The sequence below is a fragment of the Gigantopelta aegis genome, chromosome 10, assembly GCF_016097555.1.
Source record: "Gigantopelta aegis isolate Gae_Host chromosome 10, Gae_host_genome, whole genome shotgun sequence".
Lineage (NCBI taxonomy): Eukaryota > Metazoa > Mollusca > Gastropoda > Neomphalida > Peltospiridae > Gigantopelta > Gigantopelta aegis.
In genome coordinates this window covers 27,029,455-27,055,852 of record NC_054708.1, presented here as the reverse complement: position 1 = coordinate 27,055,852, position 26,398 = coordinate 27,029,455, and the positions used below count along the sequence as shown (strand labels likewise).

Genomic DNA, 26,398 nt, shown 5'->3' with positions numbered 1-26,398 from the left:
CAAAGCAAGATATAATAATTTAACAAAAAACTAAAATTAGCACAATTTCCTTTGTTCTCTTAACTAGTTATCATCCAAGTTTTAATGTGTTTGGTTAAACTGTGTATTTTTAATTATTAAGACAATGTGTTGCCAGTCTGCCGAAACTGTCCACAGCCGGGTACAGAAACAAAAATGTTGGAAAATATTATACTGTTGCCACATACTGACAATCACTTTACAACTAATATGTCTTATCGACAAATTATTATGTAGTCTTTGCATTTATTAATATAAAATACAACAGGCCCGTAGGAACTGGGGAGGGGTGGGCCTAGGGACTTGTTCTCCATCACACTCTCTAGGATGAAAATATATGTTTTAAATTCTAGTTTGTATCCCTCACTAGAGACTGTATTCCCCCCCCCCCCCCCCCCCCCACACAAACCACGTTGAGCATTATTGCCAGTCTTGGTTGGGGGGTTTTTTTTCGCACACACTTCAAATATCGTTCCTACAGGCCTGTACAGATGTAGATAATATGTAGAGGGTGAGGTTAGGAACCATTTCCTTTTATCTTTAGGATTTTGTAATCATGCTTTCAAACCAATTGTTTCAGGTAGTTTGCTCCACATACTGACATAAAACACATTTGTTATATATTGGAATAAAAAAATAAATAATTACAATATATCCAGTGCTATTTTCTTTAATCATTCATGGAGGAAGAAGGAAGTCCTGATGAAAATATATTACAGGTAAAATATATTACAGGTAAAACGAAATAATATATGATGCTTATTCCATGTGGTAACTATTGTTAATTTTGCTTTAAACTGCTAGATGCCAAAAGTGATTAATTATATTATTTTATGGTAACAGTTGAAAATTAGACGACCAATTGTTTCAACCTCTGCCAAAGGTACCAGGTTTTCTGCCAGAAAATAATTTGAGGGTACATAATAAAACAGGCCCGTAGGAACCGTGTGTGTGTGTGTGTGTGTGTGTGTGTGTGTCCCCCTCCCCACAATTTTTGCCATTGTAACCAAAATCTGAGGTAGAGTTTATACCCAGTCCGTCAGTGACCCCCCACCCCCCCACCTCCCAAAGTCGTTCCTGCGGGCCTGTAAAAACTAAATATATTCAGAGTATATTGGGTGGTTATAGGTTTGAAATGTGTTTTTTTATTGAACATTTTATTTCATGCACTTTTACAAATTTTAAACAGCAATTATGTTACTCTAATCTATCGAAAAAATAAAACATTATATATATACATTAATTTCAGAGATTTTTTAGTCATACATGTAAGTTTACCCTCCGCACACTCTGGCAGAAACCCAGGGTAGGTATTAAAACAATTATTTGGTGTATTTTTAATATGACATACAGAAAGCATTGAAAAGTACAATTTTATTATTCTTTAATAATTGACATTAGCTTTAAAACTAATTAACCATCATTCCTTCTGGCCAGAGTACATATGTTGTTCCTGCCAAAGTGTTAGCATTTTAATTTTAATGACAATATACTGAACTGACGATAAACATTGTTAACTAACGTAATAATTCACGTTTTGAAGGTGTTTTGTTATGAGGTTAACAAACCAACTAGCTCAAGAGACGTTAGTATGGAGTCGTTATGGGCTGTGGGTGAAAATTAATTTGGTAATTATAGGTAAATAAATGTGAAGATTAAATATTCGTATGTGAACAAGTTGCAATACCTTTATTTAATGTATATCTTAAGTACATACTTGTTTTAATTTTCACATTGTAAATGTACCATAACCTGCTGTATTTAGTTGGTGTAAAGCCCGTTCGACGACAATAATGCGTTCATGTTTTAAAACAACTTTTGTGTTTTTGGAAATCGAAACCATGATGTTGGCCGTTTCTTGGGATGCATTGCTGTTACTGTTGCAGTTAAACACTGCACAGTTAACCATCATATAATTACGTTGACAGTATATAATAACACTAATTATCTTGTAAATGAAATTTCCGATAAACCTGGAGACAAGAAAAAAAATAGACGACTAAAAGGCACAACCAAAGAATCAACACGTGTACCGGTATTGCTTGGTAACTCTCACCGATGATGTATTGCCTCGCTTTCATTCAAATCTATGCATAATCCCGCCCACTTCTGTTTTTACCCCAAACCTAAGACGCGCAGCTGACCGGTGCTTCACAGCGAGCCGGGCGTTAGAGTAATGCGGTCTTTGACATTAACTTAATCCATTACACACTGCATGTCTTTTGGTGTCCAGTCTCCTTTAACCATATGTCAGACGCCATATAACCATAAATAAAAATGTGTTGAGTGCGTCGTTAAATAAAATATTTCCTTCCTTCCTTCACAGTACATTCAGTGATCAGGCTGTCTTTTTAACTTGTGACTTGGGCCAAATGGCCCTTTTTAACTTGTGACTCTGGCCAAATGGCCCTTTGTAACTTGTGACTCGGGCCAAATGGCCCTTTTTAACTTGTGACTCGGGCCAAATGGCCCTTTTTAACTTGTGACTCGGGCCAAATGGCCCTTTTTAACTTGTGACTCGGGCCAAATGGCCCTTTGTAACTTGTGACTCGGGCCAAATGGCCCTTTTTAACTTGTGTCTCGAGCCAAATGGCCCTTTTTAACTTGTGACTCGGGCCAAATGGCCCTTTTTAACTTGTGACTCGGGCCAAATGGCCCTTTTTAACTTGTGACTCGGGCCAAATGGCCCTTTGTAACTTGTGACTCGGGCCAAATGACCCTTTTTAACTTGTGACTCGGGCCAAATGGCCCTTTTCAACTTGTGACTCGGGCCAAATGGCCCTTTTTAACTTGTGACTCGGGCCAAATGGCCCTTTGTAACTTGTGACTCAGGCCAAATGGCCCTTTGTAACTTGTGACTCAGGCCAAATGGCCCTTTTTACCAATCCTTGACTCCCATCAGACTAGTCTTGACTGTATTCATTTTTTTTTGCTATATTTAAAAAAAAAAAAATTCCAAACATACATCAATGTTATGATATTGAAGATTTAACTCACTGGATGCTCCTCTGGCGTCTTTTAGCAAGACATTAACAGAGGTGTTGACGGCCTTCATGTAGCTGATGAACTCGGTGTCATTGAACAGGCTGGGGTTGTTGCCGATGTTGTTGATGAGGTTGGTCAACTCTCGCAGCTTGGTGCGGTGGATGTTCACCTGTTCCTGGACTAGATCGTAACACCTCGGACAGTCTGGAAATACACAGATACGATTAAACATCTGGGGCCTAATTCACTAAACTCTCGCAACTTTGCGATCTCGCAGTGCAATGCTAAAAGACTTGCAAAGAGGATGCTTTGTTGTCTAGCAGAGCTTAAGAGAACTTTGTGAATTAGGCCCCTGGACCCCGTTCCACAAAGCGATCTTAGCACTAAGATCACCTTAGTGCATAAGGTAGCTATGCACTTAAGGTGATCTTAGGGCTAAGATCACTGTGTGGTGCGGGGCCCTGACCAACAACTAACACATTAGACTTAAGACTACTGGGTTTAGGTCTCACTTAAGGCAATGTGGGATTTTTCATTCAGCCCAGCTCCAACCCAGAGTGAGTATACTCTTAAGAGTCAGTGGGCAAATGGAAGGGCCAATCCTGCCAATTATAAAAATGGCCACGACAAAATATATTCTATGGAAATATTGGCTCCATTGCATTTTCAATCTTATGGTTAATGAGTAAAAGAAGAGTTTAATTTGTCAGTGTTACAAAACACAAATAATTAACTAAGAAAAGTGGCAAAATAAATGTCACGGAAAATTGAAAATATTGCGGCATTGCCGACTGTCATGGTTAATTGTCAAGGTTGTAGGATACAGTCCTCAAAATTCAGATCACCTTGTGGTGGCAATTTAGAACATATAATAAGAATGTTAGTACCCAGTAATGATAAAAATGCTGTTGCAGATAATTTTACAACAGCTTTGTGAATTTCATAAAAAAGGGCTAAAAACTTATATTTAAAATGACACTAACCGATGCAGCCAGCTGATATGTTGAACTGGTTTTCCATATAAAGAAAGGATAAAAACCCATATTTTACAAACAGATGCATCTAACTGTGATGTTGTCCTTGTTTTCCATACAATGAAATGCTAAAAAAACCTATTTTAAAATGACACTAAGCAATGCAGCCAGCAACCAATGTTGTAATTGTTTTTTATACAAGGAAAGATTAAATTTGTTTTTGTTTGGGGTTTTTTAAATGACACAAAATGATAAAACCAGCTATATGTTCTTGTTTTCCATACAAAGAAACGCTAAAAACCCATATTTTAAAATGACACTAACCAATGCAGCCAGCTGTGATGTTAAACTTGTTTTCCATACAAAGAAACGCTAAAAACCGATATTTTAAAATGACACTAACCAATGCAGCCAGCTGTGATGTTAAACTTGTTTTCCATACAAAGAAACGCTAAAAACCGATATTTTAAAATGACACTAACCAATGCAGCCAGCTGTGATGTTAAACTTGTTTTCCATACAAAAAAACTCTAAAAACTGATATTTTAAAATGACACTAACCAATGCAGCCAGCTGTGATGTTAAACTTGTTTTCCATACAAAGAAACGCTAAAAACCAATATTTTAAAATGACACTAACCAATGCAGCCAGCTGTGATGTTGAACTTGTTTTCCATACACCGGTCACACCGTCGCCCGTCAACATTTGTCCGACACGGACAGTTGCCGTACTCGTCACACTGCAGGTCGAGGGATCCTTCAGGCTCACAGTTACATGCTGAAAGGTACACAGTGGATATCAACTTAAAACAGTACAAAATTAATTTAAACAAACATCATCAGTTCATAATTTATGTAGTGCATTACTGAATTAAACAAAACACTGCAGGTCTAGAGACTCACAGTTACATGTACATGCTGAAAGGTACACGGTGCATCATCAACGTAAAACAATACACATTTAATTTAAATATAACAGTTATTAACTAGTATCATCAGTTCATAATTTATGTAGTATTCATAATGTATGTAATATAGTGCATTATTGAATTAAACATAACGCCAGAGATCTAGAGATCCTTCAGGTTCACAGTTACAAGCTGAACAGTACACAGTGTAACATCAACTTAAAACAGTACATGTACATGTGTATAATTAATTTAAATAAATAAGTTAAAAAGTGATTTCAATAGTTATTAACTAGTATCATCAGTTGTAATTTAAACAGTGCAGTCTTTGCCAGAAAAGGTGAGTGATCATTCGCACTCCCCTCCAATCACCTTGAAAGTGTTTGGTGAGTGGCAAATTGATTGGCTTGCAATAAAATGTTTAATGAATTTCATCTGAAAATCCATGTGATTGCTCACTTAGCACCATATTTCAGGATCTGCATCTCACCTTGATTTTGCTCATGGCAAAGACTGCAGTATATTATTAAATTAAACTAAACATAATTAATTTCAGTAAATACAAACAGCCGATAATTATTTGAACACAAACTTTGCAACTGATTCAAAGAACATCAAACAGATCATAATGTGTGACATACATATGATGCCGGATTAGAAAACCCCCCCAAAAAACCCACCATTCTGGAAAAGATATTGTGAAACAAGTGCTTAAACACAAGTGGAACTGTGTTAACAGACCGGACTTTCATCTAACCACATGTACGCAATTACTTGTTATCTTGACAAATACGGTTAATCAACAAAACATTAGACAAATAAACATGTATGTGATTATATACCTTGACATCCAGTAGGATTAACAGACCAAACTCCCATCTAACCACATGTACAACATTTACTTGCTACCTTAAAAAATACCGTTAATAAACAAAACACTTGACAAGTAAATATATATGTAATTAAATACCTTGGCAACCAGTATGAGAGAATCCGAAGTAGTGTTAAAACACAACACAATTAATTTAAATAAATAAGTTAATTACCAATTTTAACACTTATTAATTAGTACCATCAGTTCATACTCTATATTGTACATTATTAAATTAAACTGGGCATAATTAAGTTAATATATAAGTAATTATATACCTTGACAACCAGTAGGCGAGAATCCGAAGTAATACTTCTGACAGGTGTCACAGCGCCGCCCAGTCACACCTTGTTTGCAGGTGCACAAACCGGTCTCCAACTCACAGGTGTAGTTAAGGGAACCCACACGATCACAATCACAACTGTCACAACCTAAAAATACAAATTAGTATCCCATTCAAAATTTAATCTCTGTAGAAAGGCAAAGAGATATTTTGACAAAGTTGTGACATTTAATCATTAAACTGATGCCTCATTTCACAGCAGTCTTGCATTGTTGTAGTTTAATTATGGAACAAATTGTAATTAGATTATTGTTTTACACTGAATATACAGACATTGATATTCTAAACATATAAAAATGTATTACTCATACAGGGCTCAAAACTCGCCAAAAAAGATGGTGGCCCCAAAAATAATAATAGATGTTGGCAAATTAAGGTAAGCCAAACATGAACCATGAGCAAGATTTTAACATGGAATAAATATATGCAATACAAATATTAAAGTGGCTCATATATTATAGCTCTAAAGAATAATATTATTTGGGTGACTAACGCCATAATTTTTAATATTTAAGTCACCCACAAGCCGTTTCGAGCCCTGCCCATATGGTTAAAAATACTAGACTGCTCAGTGGGACTTCATCGATTGGTGGAGTACAACCTTACAGGAACATCAACCAAACGAGTTGAGCGATATAAATTAAGATTAATTATGGGTAATAAATAGGATATTAAACTCGCTACCATTTGGTATCATGTTTATGTCCCTTGTGAAATAATTAAAGCTAGTGACAATTGAAAATTATTTCACTTGGGACATAAACATGATAAGAAATGGAAGCTCGTACAGCCTCTTTCAGCATTAGGAATGAATGTTCACCTTGTCCACTGTTGAGGTTCCAGTATCCACTCATACACTGGTTACACTGCTGGCCACGCACGTTGGGCAGGCATGGACACTGTCCAGTCGGGTCACAGGTCAAAACACCAGCCTGGATCGTACCCAGTGGGTAGCAGTTGCAAGCTGTGAAAACAGATCACAAAACAAATATACCTCTTACAGATACAACAGACGCAAAACCACAAGCACTACTGAATGTAAGTCACACATGGTTGTTGTAGTTAATAACTGGTTACCATATGATGATTAACAATACAATAAAAATATATATTTGCTTTAATGATACAGCTATTTGGTGATCAATATGACAGAGAGAGAAAAAGAGAGAGAGAAAGACGGACAAAGAGAGAAAGAGAGGGAGAGATGGATAGAGACAGTGAGAAAGAGAAAGGCAGAGAGAGAGATGGACAGAGACAGTAAGAAAGAGAGAAAGAGAGACAGAGAGACAGAGAGAGAGAGAGAGAGAGAGAGAGAGAGAGAGAGAGAGAGAGAGAGAGAGAGAGAGAGAGAGAGAGAGAGAGAGAGAGAGAGAGAGACAGAGACAGAGTCAGAGAGACAGACAGAGAGAGAGAGGGGGGGGGAGATAAAGTGAGAGAGAGAGTGGAAGGAGGAGGGAGGAAATGTGCTATCACACCATATTCTACCACTCTGCCGTAGGTTCTTGCTGGGAGGGACAAACCACAAGTTTAATGAAGACAATCAATCCTATTTATCTTATCAATTTATGTCAAATATTGATTTTTCTTGCTTTGTAGATAAAAACATAAACATAAATTAACAAGGATTTATTACAGATGAATCAAACACTTACCCTGACACTGTCCTTTGGGTAAAGAAATAGCATCACCATAGTAACTAGGCAGACATTTTTCACAGTAGAAGCCAGCTGTGTTATAGATGCACTTCAAACATTCTCCAGTGGTTCTGAAAATAAAACATTATTTTTTTTATTCCAATGTTCTAATGTACTAGAGATGAACTGACTTTAAAGATAAAAATAAGTACAAATCAAGTACAGCAAGGAACACAATGGCTAACATTGCGGGCATGGTTGCTACAAAGGGTGTATCACATTTCGAGTTATCGCTATAGCACAGTAGATCTGAAAATAATATTGTTTTATTACATAGAGAATAACTAGCTAATGATGTAGGATATCGGGTTTATCCTATGAAGGTAAGAATGGGAATTTTCCATTCGGCCTGAACAGGATAAAACTGACATCCTATATCATTAACTAGTTATTATCTTTATTCTGCAGACCATAAAAATTAATGGGAAAAGTTATTATTTCTGTTATTTTAGCCACACTGTACGAAAATGACCTAGAAGTCAAATGAGCTATTGTGTAATGTAGCTATGCGTGTGACCTCATATGAGTGACGTCAAAAGTCATAATCTGCTAGTATATGTTTATCACTTTGCTTTAATCAATCATCATAATCAGCCAATAGAAACAGTGGTTACAGGGTAAAATGTTCTAATGTGCTACAGATGAGGCAACTTCAAAAGACAAAAATAAGTACAAATCATACATGTACAAAAAGAATCCATACGGCTATAATTGTGGTCAAGTTTGCTGAAAACGGCTATATCCACCACACTTATAGATCAGAAAGAACTTATCATGAACTTAAACCTACTACACTTGAGAACTATCAGCTGAGCAAAACGTGACTTGAGACTTTTTACTCAGCCATTCTAACAAAACAATTTTAAATGAGATTTTCTTTTAACCGATTGTTCTACTTACGAATTACAGTTTCCAACAGCATTCGGATCAATGTTGTCATTGCAGAAACACTTCTGGCAGGGTTTGCGATTTGAAGGATCCCCAAAATAACCATCCAAGCAAAGTTCACATCTGTTGCCTAGGAAATGGAAGGATAATTTTAAGTCATAATGGCAACATTCTGTTCTCTTTTTTAAAGAAACAATAAAAAGTATTAAACAGGAATTACATGGAATTAAGTGTCTCACAAAATGTTTGTAAAACAAATAAAAATTGTACAATTCAATGTTAGTTTTCCTTTATATTTAAAAAAAAAAAAAAAACTTTTTTCTTTTTAATTCATGATATAATTTTTTTTATTAATTAGCTCCACTTAAAGCATAAATAATAAAATATTTTTAACATATATCAAGATGAACATTCACAAGTGCAACAATAGTTCAGATTTTTTTCTGTCCCACACTCGACCACTGGCCATGTCAGAGATTGGGTGTGGGAGAGACGTGCCTGAACCTTAATTGGATAGAGGCACGTTAATAGTTTACGAGTACAAGTTCATGTTTTAGTGATCTAGGACCAGGAGTGGATTCGGGTGGGGTCCCAAAGTGCCCAGGAACCCCCATATTTTTGGTGAAACAATATATACACATGTATTACAGAATATACAAAAAAGCAAACTTATTCCGTCCACCTGTCAAGGACCTTTAAATCCTATTTTCAAAAACTACAACAGGTTTTGGGCCCCCTATTACAAAAATCCTGGATCTTAATGATTGTGAGAAACATACACATTAAAGTTAAAGTTGCTTTGTTTAACAGCACCACTAGAGCACACTGATTTATTAATCATCAGCTATTGGATGTCAAACATCTGGTCATTTTGACATCGTCTTAGAGAGGAAACCTGCTACATTTTTTCATCAGTAGCAAAGGATCTTTTATATGCACCTTCCCACAGACAGGATAGCACACACCACAGCCTTTGATATATCACATACACATTAAATGCAAAATATTAAATCACTGTTTAATAACACCCATATCTTGCCTTTCAATTTTATCAAGCCAAAATACTATGTCTGATCAAATAAAACATAAAAACCCCATAACATGTGTACCTCCATATCCCTCTGCACATTCAGTGCAGACAACATCCCTATTGTATAGCTGGATGCAGGCTCCGCCCCCTGGACATGGGCATGGCTGGCAGTCCTGTGGAGTTCCCTGCCGAGCATTGCCGTAGTAACCAGACACACATCGGTCACAATAGTCACCAGCAGTGTTGTGTTGACAGATACATCTACCTGTGATTGAAAATTAAACAATATAATATACATTCCAAAAAAGAGTTACACATTTTTTTCAATTAATGATTGTTTTATTTTGTTTTTACTGAGATTTAATGAGAGTGGCTTCCCTTTTTGGACCCCAGGAAGGAAAGATTAGTAATATTTCAAACTCTAGACGGAGAATTTATTATTTGTTTTTGGTAGAAAGTTTGTTTTGTTTAACGACACCACTAGAGCACATTGATTTATTAATCAATGGCCATTGGATGTCAAATATTTGGTAATTTTGACATATAGTCTTAGAGTAAAGTTTGTTTTGTTTAACAATACCACTAAAGCATTGATTTATTAATTATCGGTTATTGGATGTCAAACATTTGGTAATTCTGACATATAATCTTAAGACAGAAAACCTGCTACATTTTTCCATTAGTAGCAAGGGATCTTTTATATGCACCATCCCACAGACAGGATAGCACTACCACAACCTTTGATATACCAGTCGTGGTGCACTGGCTGGAACGAGAAATAGCTCAATGGACTGACTGATGGGGATCGATACCACACCGACCGCCCATCAAGCAAGAGCTTTACCACTGGGCTACGTCCTGCCCCCCCCACCCTTTCCAGTCAAGACCCCTGTTAAAATTCCTACATGTGTGCCTGTTACTTATGTATATATACATACCAGTGTTTCCATCACAGACGTCTGAATGGCCGTTGCACACACAGGGCACACACTGGGCAAAGGGTCCTCCATTAGGTGGATCTCTCTTGAATCCTGGCGCACATGACTCGCAAAACTGGCCCACGTATCCCTCTGGGCACGTGCACTGTTCTACCCATGATGCCTCATCGCCAGCATTGAAACCACGTCGCGCAGTTTCGAGTTTAATGTCATCGATAAATCCAACACCTGTCAAATAGAAACTATCATCAATAAAAACAACCCCTGCTAAATAGAAACTATCAATAAAAACAACCCCTGTCAAATAGAAACTAGCATCAATAAAAACAACCCCTGCTAAATAGAAACTATCAATAAAAACAACCCCTGTCAAATAGAAACTATCATCAATAAAAACAACACCTGTCAAATAGAAACTATCATCAATAAAAACAACACCTGTCAGATAAAAACTATCAATAAAAACAACACCTGTCAAATAGAAACTATCATCAATGAAAACAACTCGTTAAATAGAAACTATCATCAATGAAAACAACCCGTGAAATAGAAACTATTATCAATGAAAACAACCCGTTAAATAGAAACTATCACAAATGAAAACAACCCGTTAAATAGAAACTATCACCAGTGAAAACAACCCGTGAAATAGAAACTATCACCAATGAAAACAACCCCTGTTAAATAGAAACTATCATCAATGAAAACAACTTGTTAAATAGAATCTATCATCAATGAAAACAACCCGTTAAATAGAAACTATCATCAATGAAAACAACCCGTGAAATAGAAACTATCACCAATGAAAACAACCCCTGTTAAATAGAAACTATCATCAATAAAAACAACCCCTGTTAAATAGAAACTATTCATATGAACTGACAATCTGCTAAATTCTAAAATTAAAAGTTACAAATTTCAGGATCATCAGAATTTTATTTGCTGTGCTAATATGTTATGTGGAACCAAACAACCAGTTACCCAGGTCACCGCGTTCCGGTTACCCAAGATATTGAAATGCTGTCCCCATGATAATATGACTCCACCTCATACAACCAACTCTCCTGAAAACATTATAAAATAGAAATTTTACCTTCTGGATTGTACGTTGCTCTGATCTTAATGGCTGTGACATTAGCTAAGATGCCAATTAGATCTTCCGCTTTCAACCTTGGTGTCCACTGATAATCTGGATGTTCGTGGAGACGGAATTTAAAATCATTTCCCACGACGGCTGGCATCGGGTTTCCTCCTCCAAATATAGGCAGTGAGATCTGTTGTCCAGCTCCCTCAACCAACACATCTATGATGGACGCCCTGGCATTCTGCTCGCCAATACGTAGGTTGAATCTTAAAAACTGGTTGTAGCTGAATCTTTGGTCACCTAGATAACGACCTGAAATGGACCCAAAACTAAATTTGTTATATTTCTTTTTACAGGTATATTCTTTTCAAAATAAAAATCTTAAAAATTGATTATGGCTCAATCTATTGTCACCTAAGTAATGACCTGAAATGGACTCAAAATTAAACTTTTTTTTACACGTATATTCTTTTCTACTTAAAAATCTCAAAAACTGGTTATGGCTGAATCTTTTGTTACCTATGTAACAGCCTGAAATCAACTCCGAAATTTAATTTATAAAGTTCATTATTCTTTTCAAAATTATGTTGGGATATTTTATTACCACAAAGGAAAAATTATTGGCATAAACTAAGAAAAAAAAGAAAGAAATGTTTTATTTAACGATGCACTCAACACATTTTATTTACGGTTATATGGCGTCAGACATATGGTTAAGGACCACACAGATTTTGAGAGGAAACCCGCTGTCACCACTACATGGGCTACTCTTTCCGATTAGCAGCAAGAGATCTTTTATTTGCGCTTCCCACAGGCAGGATAGCACAAACCATAGCCTTTGTTGAACCAGTTATGGATCACTGGTCGGTGCAAGTGGTTTACACCTACCCATTGAACCTTGTGGAGCACTCACTCAGGGTTTGGAGTCGATATCTGGATTAAAAATCCCATGCCTCGACTGGGATCCGAACCCAGTACCTACCAGCCTGTAGACCAATGGCCTACCACGACGCCACCGAGGCTGGTTAAACTAAGAGATTAAAAGCATATTTTTGTCCTCAAAGAGTAGGTTACACCATTAAGAACATGATAAGCAAAAAGGAAGAACTGTTATGTTTATTGATATGAATATGATCAGGGATCGAACTTAAGAATTTGTCACCGACAGCAATTTAACGCCTGCCCATGGCAATTGAAAAAAAAAAAAGAAGAAAAGACTTTTGCAGCAAATAAATAAGACTGAAAGGATATTTTGCTGTATGTAGACATATGTTAAATGTACTAATGTTATATACTGGCAGCTAATGTACATCAGATGTAAACATTTTGCAATCATTGAGGAGCTTTACGGACGGCACTTTTGAGCCATCGGTGATGCTTCCGGCCTATGGCAATTTATATCTCCGTCGTTAAGTTCGAGCCCTGTATGATTATGAGAAGATGAAGCTATTTCACTCAATCACCTAAACTATCAACTTTGAAAGGATGATATATCTGTGGAACTATCAAGATATTTTCTCTTGACACATGAGATTTGAGAGAAAAACAACAACACTGATTGTTGAATAATATCCTAAATGAACAGGTTTCATGCATCAAATATATATTAATTGTAAAATATAGTGAAGCAAATGAAAACAGAAACCTACTGCTATCACATACGCTTCCACTGTTTGTTTTGTTTAATGACACCACTAGCGCACACTGATTTATTAATCATCGGCTATTGCATGTCAAACATTTGGTCATTTTGAGAGGAAACATGCTACATTTTTCCATTATTATCAAGGGATCTTTTGTATGCACCATCCCACAGACAGGATAGCACATACCATGGTCTGTGATGTACCAGTCGTGGTGCACTGGCTAGAATGAAAAATAGCCCAATGTGCCTGTAGACAGTATTTTAAATGAGTAATCCAAGACATGTATCATGGCCTTAAAAAAAGTAATTATGGAGTAGTATCTGTCACCATGTTTAATTGAAATAACACTCCAATAATCACATAAGAAACTTATTTCAAATACTATATAAAGGTTTTTTTGGGGTTTTTAACGACACCACTAGAACACCTTGAAATATTAATCATCAGCTATTGGATGTCAAGCATTTGGTAATTTTGACATATAAACTACTATATAAATTAATATTTTCATAATTTTTTATTATTATTTTTTAAATTTTATTTCGGTAGGACTATTTATTTGTACCTGGGGCCAGGAAGTATATTGGCTCTGAACTTTCTGCTGATACTCCCAGGTTCTGAGTGAGAGCGTTGTACTGGGTCTCAATCACATCACCACGGCGATCCACAGCTGTCCATCTCTGTTTTCCTGGGATCAAAAACAGAAGTATACTCAGCTTATAAATATAGCAAAATAAATAGTCCAGTAAAACTTTTAAAAAAAATAAAGTACACAAATATTTAAAAAAACCAATGTCTATAATAACATGATGTTATCCATTATAATGTGTTTGTTTTGTTTGTGTTTGTTTTGTTTAATGACACCACTAGAGCACATTGATTAATTAATCAAATAGGCTATTGGATGTCAAACATTTGGTAATTCTGACTCGTAGTCATCAGAGAAAATCTGCTAAATTTGTCCTTAAGTAGCAAGGGATCTTTTATATGCACTTTCCCCACAGACTGAGAAGCACATACCACACGGCCTTTGACAAGTTGTGGTGCACTGGTTGGGACAAAATCACTGAGGTGGTTCGATCCTGCAACGCAAGCACCTCAGGCTTGACTGAGCTAAATCCTGCCCACACACAGTGTAAGGAATGAATAAAAGAAATCTGCAGACTCAATTAAGTTACTCTTCTTAACTGGCAGCCAGGCTACTGGTTAGAATGGATGATAATAATAACCCAGTCGAAAGGAAGGAAGGAAATGTTTTATTTAACGTCATATTCAACACATTTTATTTACAGTTATATGGCGTCGGATATATGGTTAAGGACCACACATGGGCTACTCTTTTCGATTAGCAGCAAGGGATCTTTTATATGCACCATCCCACACAGGGGTGCACAAATGTGATATTGTGATGGTTGCCCACCGGGCAACCAGTAGCTGAAGTTTGGTTGCCCAACATCATCTCTTGGTTGCCCACATATTTCATAAAAGTTTCATTTTATTTGTTTTATGATTTTCTTGGTCACCCGTCGGGCAACTGTTTGACAAAGAATGGTTGCCCACAACATATTTTGGTTGTCCCGGGCGCACGGACAACCAATTTGTGCACCCCTGCCATCCCACAGACAGGATAGTATATACCACAGCCTTTATTATACCAGTTGTGGAGCAATGGCTGGAATGATAACCCAGTGGGAGATTAATCCCAAGACCTATTCAGGTGACCATAAGAAAAAACCTGGCTACATCCATTCCACAACAGATAGAACATTTAACACCTGGACATATATTTTTTAAAAAGGTTATTTGAATAGGCCGGCCTGCTGGGACCTAATAAAACTATGATGTTTACCAAACTTGAGGTTTTACTCCAGCTCTACCCCTCTGTCTCACACACTTATAGACATAATAAGGCTATGATGTTTACCTGTCTCAAAGTCTGTTGCTATACTCCTAGCATAGTAGCCTGGTGCACTCTGGCAGATGGAGGAATGTGAGTAACAGAAGCATGACACACATCCAAAAGGGTTGGCTCCATTCAGTCCAAAGAAACCAGGCTTACACCTATAAAATAAAACACATATTAGTAGGTAACATATCAATTACACATCATTTTTATTTACAATCATAAAATTAATCAAACATTATTTAAAGTTAATTGAACAAATTATTCAGACTTCAATATGTTCGTCAGGTAAGTGTAATATGTTAGTGAGAAACAATTTTTATCATGCCCACATTCAACCCGTGGTTTTGCATGTCCTCCCTGGGCCCTAGCGCCGGCATGGCCAGTGGCTTGTGCAGGGTGGAAAGGATTTTTTGTTGAGGACAATTTTGAATTATTTAATGTAACACATATATTTAGTGTAATATGTCATACACTTAAGTGTCAAAGACCATGAGAATTGTTATATTTATTGTGTACAACATTTGTTTTGTTTAACAACCCCAGTAGAGCACATTAATTAATTAATCATCAGCTATTGGATGTCAAACATTTCGTAATTCTGACAAGTAGTCATCAGAGGAAACCCGCTACATTTTTCCATTTGCAGTGAGGGATCTTTTATATGCACTTTACTACAGACAGGAAAGCACATACCACAGCCTTTGACCAGTTGTGGTGCACTGATTGGAACGAGAAAACCCCCCAATCAATTGAATGGATTATTGTGTACAAAGCCGGACATTAGTCTCAGCATTGCTGTTAAAATGTCAGAATCTGTTCATTTCATATTTCCATTATATAAGAACACATCTTGCATTTAAGTGTTTTTGACACATAAGTGTAATATGTTTGACAGGTAATATAGACTACTACACTTCATATATTTTTTACAAAACGAGTGAACTTCCCATGTTAGTATCGGACTGAATAAAATCTGAAAATTACTTCCAACATTACTCAACGAGGCATGCGAGACCAGTGAAGATGATGTGACTTACCTAAATGACATCATTTAACAAATATTTAAAATGAAATCTTTATTACCCATATGGTTAAAAATATCTTTGTACATATCAGTGATACGTCCCACTAGAATGCCAAATGGGACGTAATACTATTTATTACCCATATGGTTACAAATATCTTGGTACATATCAAAGTGATACGTCCCACTAGAATGCCAAATGGGACGTAATACTATTTATTACCCATATGGTTACAAATATCTTGGTACATATCAAAGTGATACGTCCCACTAGAATGCCAAATGGGACGTAATACTATTTATTACCCATATGGTTACAAATATCTTGGTACATATCAAAGTGATACGTCCCACTAGAATGCCAAATGGGACGTAATACTATTTATTACCCATATGGTTACAAATATCTTGGTACATATCAAAGTGATACGTCCCACTAGAATGCCAAGTGGGACGTAATACTATTTATTACCCATATGGTTACAAATACCTGGGTACACATCAAAGTGATACGTCCCACTAGAATGCCAAGTGGGACGTAATACTATTTATTACCCATATGGTTACAAATATCTTGGTACACATCAAAGTGATACGTCCCACTAGAATGCCAAGTGGGACGTAATACTATTTATTACCCATATGGTTACAAATATCTTGGTACACATCAAAGTGATACGTCCCACTAGAATGCCAAGTGGGACGTAATACTATTTATTACCCATATGGTTACAAATATCTTGGTACACATCAAAGTGATACGTCCCACTAGAATGCCAAGTGGGACGTAATACTATTTATTACCCATATGCTTACAAATATCTTGGTACATATCAAAGTGATACGTCCCACTAGAATGCCAAGTGGGACGTAATACTATTTATTACCCATATGCTTACAAATATCTTGGTACATATCAAAGTGATACGTCCCACTAGAATGCCAAGTGGGACGTAATACTATTTATTACCTATATGCTTACAAATATCTTGGTACATATCAAAGTGATACGTCCCACTAGAATGCCAAATGGGACGTAATACTATTTATTACCTATATGCTTACAAATATCTTGGTACATATCAAAGTGATACGTCCCACTAGAATGCCAAGTGGGACGTAATACTATTTATTACCTATATGCTTACAAATATCTTGGTACATATCAAAGTGATACGTCCCACTAGAATGCCAAGTGGGACGTAATACTTGACATCACATGATGACGTCATCAACTGGTGCACTACAACCGTACACTGTAAAATTACAGGAACATCAGCCAAACGAGTTGAGTGATATAAATTAAGATCGATTATGGGTAATAAATAGGGTATTAAACTTGCTACCATTTTGAATCATGTTTATGTCCCTCGTGAAATAATTTTCATTGTCACTCACTAAAGCTTGTGACAACTGAAAATTATTTCAATCGGGACATAAACATGATATGAAATGGAAGCTTGTTTAATATCCTATAAGTATGACACACCCAGACATTCACTATGTGGGTAATAAAGTGTAACATGTTTGACGGGTAATATGTAATGTGTTAAATACGTACGTGTCACAGTTCTGGCCCTCCACATTCTCTTTACATTTGCAGACTCCCGTCCTAGAGTCACAACGAGGCTCGTTGTTAAAACTGCCGGCCGCTGAGCACGAACATGGTCTAAAAGAAAGAAATGGTTTTTTAACAATGCATTCAACACATTTTATTTACGGTTATATGGCGTCAGACATATGGTTAAGAACCACACAGATATTGAGAGAGGAAACGCCGCTGTCGCCACTTCATAGACTACTCTTTCCGATCAGCAGCAAGGGATCTTTTATATGCACCATCCCACAGACAGGGTAGTACATACCATGGCCTTTGATATACCAGTCGTGGCACACTGGCTGGAATGAGAAATAGCCCAATAGGTCCACCGACGGGGATCAATCCCAGACCGACCGCACATCGAGCGAACGCTGTACCACTGGGCTACATCCCACTCCCTGAACATGGTTTGAAGAAAACAATATACATGAGACAGTGTGAAGTGTGGTCTCACATATGTTTAAAGTGACATATATCAAATGCAGGTAAGAAAAATTCTCAGTGTTCAGTGTCAAAAACAAATTATGTTTAAAGTTAGTTTTGCTGTAACATTTAACTCATTATTCAGTTTTTTATTCATCTTTTTCTCTTAGCTCAGTAAAGAAAATAAAACACATACATGTATATAGAGATTATTATACGAGTTTGTGTGTAGTACTGATTTTATGAAACGAGTGTCAGGATTCATGTATTACCCTCACTCTTGCTCGGGTAATACAATAATCCTGACACTCGTTTCGTAAAATCAGTATGATTCACACGTGAGTGTAATAATTTCTTTATTATCCACATTATCCAAAATATTATTTTTTATGAATAACAAGCTAGGAGGATGTCAAAACGTTTGAAACGTAACTAAAAAGAGACAACAAAACGACGTCATTTTTCGAAATGACATCATTTTTTATCAGCGTTTACACTGAGGAAGCCACATTAAGTTATGATGTCGCTTCACAAAATTATGTTATTCGTTGTGCACGTGAAATCATTATGACACATGTGGGTCATACTGATTAAATTTCCCTGAATATCTTGAACTATGTGGATAATAAAATACATGTATGTAGCTATAGGCAGAACCATAGTTTAAAAATTTAAAGATTTCTTTTAAATTGGCTTAATTTTCCCATTTCAGGCTTCACCCCTTAGGCCTCTCGTTTCTGCTTGAGCAAAGGAATTTTCCTACAAAATTTCATTAAAATTGGTCTAGCAGTTTTCGAGAAGCGTTTGAAAATGTAAAAGCTTTATGCTCGAGGGACTACACACGTTGAAGGATGAAAACTGATCGCAACAGGTCACTTGAGCATGCGGCTCAGGTGACTACACACGTTGAAGGATGAAAAGTGATCGCAACAGGTCACTTGAGCATGCGGCTCAGGTGACCCAACAAAAGAATTTAATCTTTTAGCAAGTCCTTTACATTTTTCACATAAACCTTAAAGAGACTACCCTGAAGAGTTGGCTACCAAGGTGACTGTAATATGTGTCCAACCAGCAGAGCCTTTATAAGAATAAAAATTACATATTAAAAGAAGATAAGATAAAAATAAGATGCGTTTATTGTACTACAGTGGTTTTTGTCCATTGTACATATAGTAGATTTGTTCATGTAACAAGGACCTCCACATAACATATTAATTAATATTATAACATACATGTAATATAACCACTAACAACCAACCCACTGTCCTGGACAGACAGCCCAAATAGCTGAGGTGTGTGCCCTGGACACTGTGCTTGAACCTTAATTGGATATAAGCACAAAAATAAGTTAAAATGAACTGAAATGAATAATGGCATACATAACACCACTGTCTAGGTTTACAAAAATGCACAGTTTTCAATCCATAAAAATGTCTGCTCTAATTTCAAATGCCTTTGTTATATTGATGGCCAAGTTCTTCAAAATTTTAATGTGTTTGCTACAAAATAAACATTGTACATTTGCACTGTCTGGGCCCCTTTCCACGATGCAATCTTAGCGCTAAGATCGCCTTAAGTGCATATGGTAGCTATGCACTTAAGGTGATCTTAGGGTTAAGGTTGTTTCGTGGAACGGGGTCCTGGTCTGTATCAAATATTTCATAAATCTGGTCGAACATTTCTTCCAAGATCAGTTAACACTGCAATTAAAGATCAAATGTACTTCATATTCAATGGTACCTGCAAGTAAATTACAAATATTGCATAGCCTTTCAGAAATGTGTATACCGGTACAGCTTCCCTTTTTAATATTAATTTCATTTGAACAAAATTACACATTAACTACATTTTGTTGTTTATCAATTCATTTCAACTTATTTCCGTGCTTGTATCCAATTAAGGTTCAAGCATACTGTCCTGGCACACCCCTCAGCTATCTGGGCTGTCTGTCCAGGACAGTGGGTTAGTTGTTAGTTGGTTAGTGGTTAGTGAGAGAGAAGAGGGTGTAGTGGCCTTACACCTACCCACTGAGCCCGTAAGAACTCGCTCTGGGTTGGAGCCGGTACCGAGCTATGAACCCTGTACCTACCAGCCTGTAGTCTGATGGCTTAACCAAAAAAAGTAAAGTTTGTTTTATTTAACGACACCACTAGAGCACATTTATTTTTTATCTTATCATTGGCTATTGGACGTCAAACATATGGTCATTCTGACACTTTTTTACAGGAAACCTGCTGTGGCCATATAGGCTACTCTTTTATGACAGACAGCAAGGGATATTTTATTTGCGCTTCCCACAGGCAGGATAGCACAAACCATGGCCTTTGTTGAACCAGTTATGGATCATTGGTTGGTGCAAGTGGTTTACACCTACCCATTGAACCTTGCGGAGCACTCACTCAGGGTTTGGAGTCGGTATCTGGATTAAAAATCCCATGCCTCGACTGGGATCCGAACCCAGTACCTACCAGCCTGTAGACCGATGGTCTAACCACGACACCACCGAGGCCGTTCCGATGGCTTAACCACTGTGCCGCCGAGACTGGTTGTTTATCAATATCTGTATATTCTACGTCTGGTCATCCCAATGTTTGTAGTAGCCCAAACAGGATTTTATCTCCCATTATAAATATAAGACACTTTTATGTTAGGCTTGCTACCAGAAAAAGCCGAACGGGCCTGTAGAACAGCAACAATCAACAATTTAATTTTCTGCTGATTTAGCAAGCTCGCCTTAAAGGAACATAGTCTGTGACCATGCATTCTAATGTTACGGGATAATGTTGCTGTTTATTTCAGAGTCATTGTCAAGCGTCACACTCGGCTAATTTAACCACAATTCTCGTAGCACCTGCATACTAACCCATAATAAAATTACAATAATAACAGGGCCAAGTCAAAAACAAAATAATCGGGGTCAATGGCAATAAAATACCATCACTTTCAATGGTGTGGGTGTAGCTGCTAGACTCATCAGAACGACCAAATGACCATGGTTTTCCTTCAGAGCCAATTCAGTGGAAAATTAATCAAGAAAATTCATGTGTTTGTGGTAAAGGTTTTTTTTTATGGTGTCTTCCCAGCACATTGTTTATTAAGTAGCCATTGCAAGCCATTAGACATCTATCATTTCATTTCAACTTATTTTCATGCTTATATCCAATTAAGGTTCAAGCACTCTGTCCTGGGCACACACCTCAAAACTCACCAAAAAATATGGTGGCCCAAAAAATAATAATGGATGTTGGCAAATTATGTTAAGAGAACCACAAGCAAGATTTTAATGTGGAATACAATTATTAACAGTGCCTTATAGGTTATAGCTCTAGAGAAGATCACCCACATAATATTATTTGGGCGACTAATGCCATTATTTTTTTAATATTTAAGTTCCCATATGGGATATTGGTTGCATTTGGCGACCTGGCCACAGGCCGTTTCGAAGCCTGGGAGTATTGATCAATTTTGAGAAGCTACATGTTGTTGTTGTTGTTGTTGTCGTCTTGTGTCTGAACCAGTTACATACCTGCACCCGTAGTTACCAAAGTCGTAAAAATCAGCAGCACAGCGGTCACACTTGTCTCCGGTCACTCCAGGCTTACATCGACAGCGGCCATCTTGACCGCACTGTTGACTTTCCGAACCTGTACACATTAAATAACATTAAAGTACAAAGTATGTGACGTAGCAATCGGCACTCCTAAATATGGTTTTAATGTGCGAAAGACAATACACAATCATTTTAACATTGTTGCATATCACAAATAAAATATAAAATTGTTTAATTTCCTTTTTTTTCATATGTTTATAGTCATAAAACCAGTAAGGTTTTTTTTTTATAGCTGTTTTGTAGTTTGACAATTTGTGTACCATTCTTGTATATTTAACAGCTTTTTGACAAGGTTTACGTTTGAGTGGAGAACATATATTTGCTTTCACAAATAAAATAACATACCCAAGCCACACAAAATTGTCAAAAAATTATTTAAATAAATGAAAAAGAAAATAGTGAAAGAAAAAAATTACAAATAACGTCTGCCCCAAGATACTACATTCAATGATTTCACTTATGTTAACTTCCTGCCACGTTCAGCAAACATGGTGTGAAACATTTATAGAATAACAATAAGAGACATTGCATCTCGAATATGATCGACTTTCGTGTACATTTTCAGTTTTGTCAGGAGCTTATCCCAATTTTCAAAACGTTTGACTCTCAATATAATAATTAGTTGTGAACTGTAATCCCCACTTTATTAAATTATTTACCTGTTGGATTGCACCGGCAGTCAACACATCTGTTTTCTGGCATCCGTCTGTAGTGGTTGGGGAGACACAACTCGCAGTGGGCACCGTCCGTGTTGTCACGGCAATTGATACAATGTCCGCCATGTCCCGTCCGCTGATAGAGGTCGGGGTCAAAGTAACACCTGTTGGACAGTCCACTACAGTCACATGCTGGAAGAGAAAGCAATTAACAAAACTTAAAATACAATTTCAAGGGATCATTTTGTTTTCAAAAATTCAATTAGCGATATTTCTAGTCGACTGAAAATTGATTAGCAATTATTGTTTTATGTAATAAAATTGTGTAGCGATGTCTGAAATTTGTGTAGTGAATTGCGATGCGATACTGAACAAAATGTTTACTGGATTTGTAAATACATGTACTTTTATTATGTGGGTGGGGTGTGTGTGTGTGTGTGTGTGTGAGGGGGGAGAGATGGAAATGGAAAATCAAGTTCAGTAAATTGTAAACAAAAACCATAAATTTTGTTTATTACTTTTATTGTATGGGGGAGGGGGGGGGGGGAGGAAAATCAAGTTCATTGTTTGAAAACCCTCATATATTTAGATTATTACAGGAAAATCCAATAGCTGTCAATTTTGTGGAAATAGCAGGCTTAGGTTTATCATCTGCTAGCCTTTGTTTTATTAAATTATGTCATAAAGTATTTGACAATGGACTTAACAGTATAAATGACTGTACAATTAATGCATATCGATTGGAGTTTTTTTTAAAGAAGAATGCTACATAAATTAAAAATAGGCAATTCAAATTATTACCATACAGTATACTTACATGTGCCATATCAACCAAAATTCCATTAAGTGTAAGCATAAATAAAACAATACTTTATTGTAAGATACAATTACACATTATGTTGAAAACTTAAACTACAACAACTACAACATACAAGTACAGACATGTGCAATACAATATATATTTAATACATGTAATATTTACATTGTATATGTACATGTATGTTAACAAATGCTGAGTAATGTGATGTAAAATAATTACATGTATTGAGTATAACATGTAAAATTATTACATTAAAAGTTCAGCCAATAACAAATAATTAATGTTTGACCAATGTTGAACAGTATAACAGGCTCATAGCCAATGGGGGGTCGGTCAACACCCCCTACCGATGGCTTTTTTTTAAATATGCCTCCGGACCCCCTAAGCCTAAACGACCCCCCTCTTAAAATCCTGGCTACGGGCCTGTATAATGTACTGATCAAAAGAAATAAAGCAACATAAATATTTTAACAGCAAATACATGAATTGACTGTAAGTTGTAACCAAACCCCCCATCCACAGTATCAGGATTGTAACCTTGTAATTGACAGTCAATACCACAGTACTAACATTCAATCCCACATTCATTCATTCATTTAAATGTTTATTTTCATGCTTATATCCAATTACCGGTACATGTCCACACATCTCTTTATTTTAATCAGACAAACCTATTCTAGCAGTGAATTGAATCTGGTCTCATATACCAGATGTTCCCTTATTTCTTTCCATCAGAATGAGTACGTTTTAACAAACGCAGAGTAGCATGATATACAAATTACAGAAATTACTGATGTGGAATGCATGTGCAACAGTATACAAATGGATTAAAGGACTGTTACTGCCTGAACATTAGTTGTAGAACACACATGCAGTGTATATTTTAAGTACTGTAATCCTTGCAACTTTGCCTTCAGTAGGTCAACTGCCATGCAACCAGACAGGCACATGTGCAGGAAATTGTTTGGGGGGGGGGGGGGGGTGTGGGGGAGAGAAATCTATACTGAAACATGGAAAAAAAAAAATTTGGGGGGGGGGGGGGTAGTTGTTACCATACAAAATATATTGAAAAAAAGAAGAAAATTCACTTGAAGAAGGGAGACGTTTTATGTTTGATCCCCTTTTTTTTTTTTTTTTTTTTTTTTTGGGGGGGGGGGGGGAGGAGGGTAGCTGTTACCATAGAAAATATATTGAAAACCTCCCAGAAAAAGGGTGGGGTTTTATGTTTGACCCCTGATGCCCCCACAAATATCTGTGCCTGCCCGGACCTTACTGTCGAGCAATATGAATAATGACATGCATAAGCATTCATGAATACCCAGCTGTATCCCTTATCTGTGACACCCCCTCCCACCTCCCCGCCCTTGTACTTGCGCCTGCCAGGACTTCAATGTTGAGCAATATGAGCAATATGACTTTGTGAGTGGGGGGGCACTGACGGATCGGGTACAAACTCTATATCAAATTTTGGTTACAATGGCAAACATTAATGTAATAAAAAAAAACCCGCTTCACAAGCCCCCATGCCCACCCCCGTTCCTACGGGCCTGTGACATAATATATTAACGACATACGTAAGCATTCCTGAGCGTCCCTCTCCGTGGCCCTCCTCCAGGGCCGGTCGTTGTAGAACGGCAGGCACTCCTCACAGTTGACGCCGTGAGTGTTGTGTTCACACTTGCACACCAGGTTGTCTTCCAGACCCTGGCCAGTGACCAGGTCACACTTGTTACTGTGGCCATTACATTTACACCTGGAATAAACACAAATAATTATCATATTAACAGTGGATTTCAATCAAGATCTATACTACCAGGTCAAACTTGTTACTGTGACCATTACATTTACACCTGGAATAAACACGAATAATTACCACATTTACAGTGGATTTCAATCAAAATACTACCAGGTCACACTTGTTACTGTGGCCATTAAATTTACACCTGGAATAAACACACAAAGAATAATTACTACATTTACAGTGGATTTCAATCAAGATACTACCAGGTCATATTTGTTATTGTGGCCATTAAATTTACACCTGGAACAAACACAAATAATTACTAGTAGTACTTAAAGGGACATTCCTGAGTTTGCTGCAATTTTTAAGATGTTATCGACTAATAAAATGTTTCTATGATTAAACTTACATATGAAATATATTTTCTTGTTTAGAATATTAGTGGCTGTATATTAAACGTGTTTCTGATCGTTGTAATATTTGTACTAAGTTAATTATCATTTTATTTCCTAACAAATATTTTTTCGTATGTATGAAATTATTTGAAGACAAAATCCAGTTTGGGCTTCTTACAAATATTAAGACGACCAGAAATATATTGAATACACAGACACTGATATTCTAAACAAGAAAATATATTTAATATTAAAGTTTAATTGTAAAAATATTTTATTGGTCGGAAACATCTTACAATGCAGCAAACTTAGGAATGTCCCTTTAATACTACATGTATAGACGATTTTAGTCAACATACTACTAGATCACTCGTTACAATGGCCATTACATTTACACCTGGAAAAAACACAAATAATTACTAGTATTACTTAATACTACATGCACAGTGGATTTCAATGAACATACTACTAGATCACACTTGTTACTATGGCTATTACATTTACACCTGTAAAAATAATTTAAAAATTACTGCATGCACAGTGGATCAACGTACATGTTCATGTGTGTCCTTTCAGGGGGCCATCCACATAGTACTTACACACTGAAGGGGAAGGCGCAGGCCTTGACCGTAACATTTTTCAGTGCTACCAGGTTATGAAATCTGATAGACCTCAGTGAAAATTGGTATCCCCATAATTTTAATTTTATTTATTTGTATTTTTTTTTTAAAGAGAAAAAAAAGCAAAATCATTTATTTATGCTAAAACATATTGTTTTAGGTGTTTAAGCATCTTGTTGATTGCGTAGTAACTGGATGTGCAATTTTTTTTTTTTTTAAATCTA

General features: G+C 36.6%; 1 protein-coding gene across 2 annotated transcripts in view; it reads right to left on the bottom strand.

Moving 5' to 3' along the window:
- Positions 1 to 26,398, bottom strand: part of LOC121384708 (laminin subunit gamma-1-like) — a 110,337-nt gene that overhangs the window by 26,496 nt on the left and 57,443 nt on the right. For both annotated transcript variants that reach the window (XR_005959427.1, XM_041515208.1), the window contains exons 4-18: positions 24,993 to 25,171; positions 22,602 to 22,790; positions 21,859 to 21,976; positions 17,871 to 17,978; positions 15,304 to 15,440; positions 13,945 to 14,067; positions 11,743 to 12,045; positions 10,650 to 10,877; positions 9,791 to 9,976; positions 8,694 to 8,811; positions 7,752 to 7,864; positions 6,920 to 7,063; positions 6,035 to 6,187; positions 4,618 to 4,755; positions 3,016 to 3,207 (exon numbers count right to left, since the gene is read on the bottom strand). Coding sequence is in view for 1 of the 2 variants with exons in the window: in XM_041515208.1 (XP_041371142.1) it covers positions 3,016 to 3,207; positions 4,618 to 4,755; positions 6,035 to 6,187; positions 6,920 to 7,063; positions 7,752 to 7,864; positions 8,694 to 8,811; positions 9,791 to 9,976; positions 10,650 to 10,877; positions 11,743 to 12,045; positions 13,945 to 14,067; positions 15,304 to 15,440; positions 17,871 to 17,978; positions 21,859 to 21,976; positions 22,602 to 22,790; positions 24,993 to 25,171 (2,429 nt within the window). In the remaining variant the exon portion in view is untranslated. The remainder of the gene's footprint in view (positions 1 to 3,015; positions 3,208 to 4,617; positions 4,756 to 6,034; positions 6,188 to 6,919; positions 7,064 to 7,751; positions 7,865 to 8,693; positions 8,812 to 9,790; positions 9,977 to 10,649; positions 10,878 to 11,742; positions 12,046 to 13,944; positions 14,068 to 15,303; positions 15,441 to 17,870; positions 17,979 to 21,858; positions 21,977 to 22,601; positions 22,791 to 24,992; positions 25,172 to 26,398) is intronic.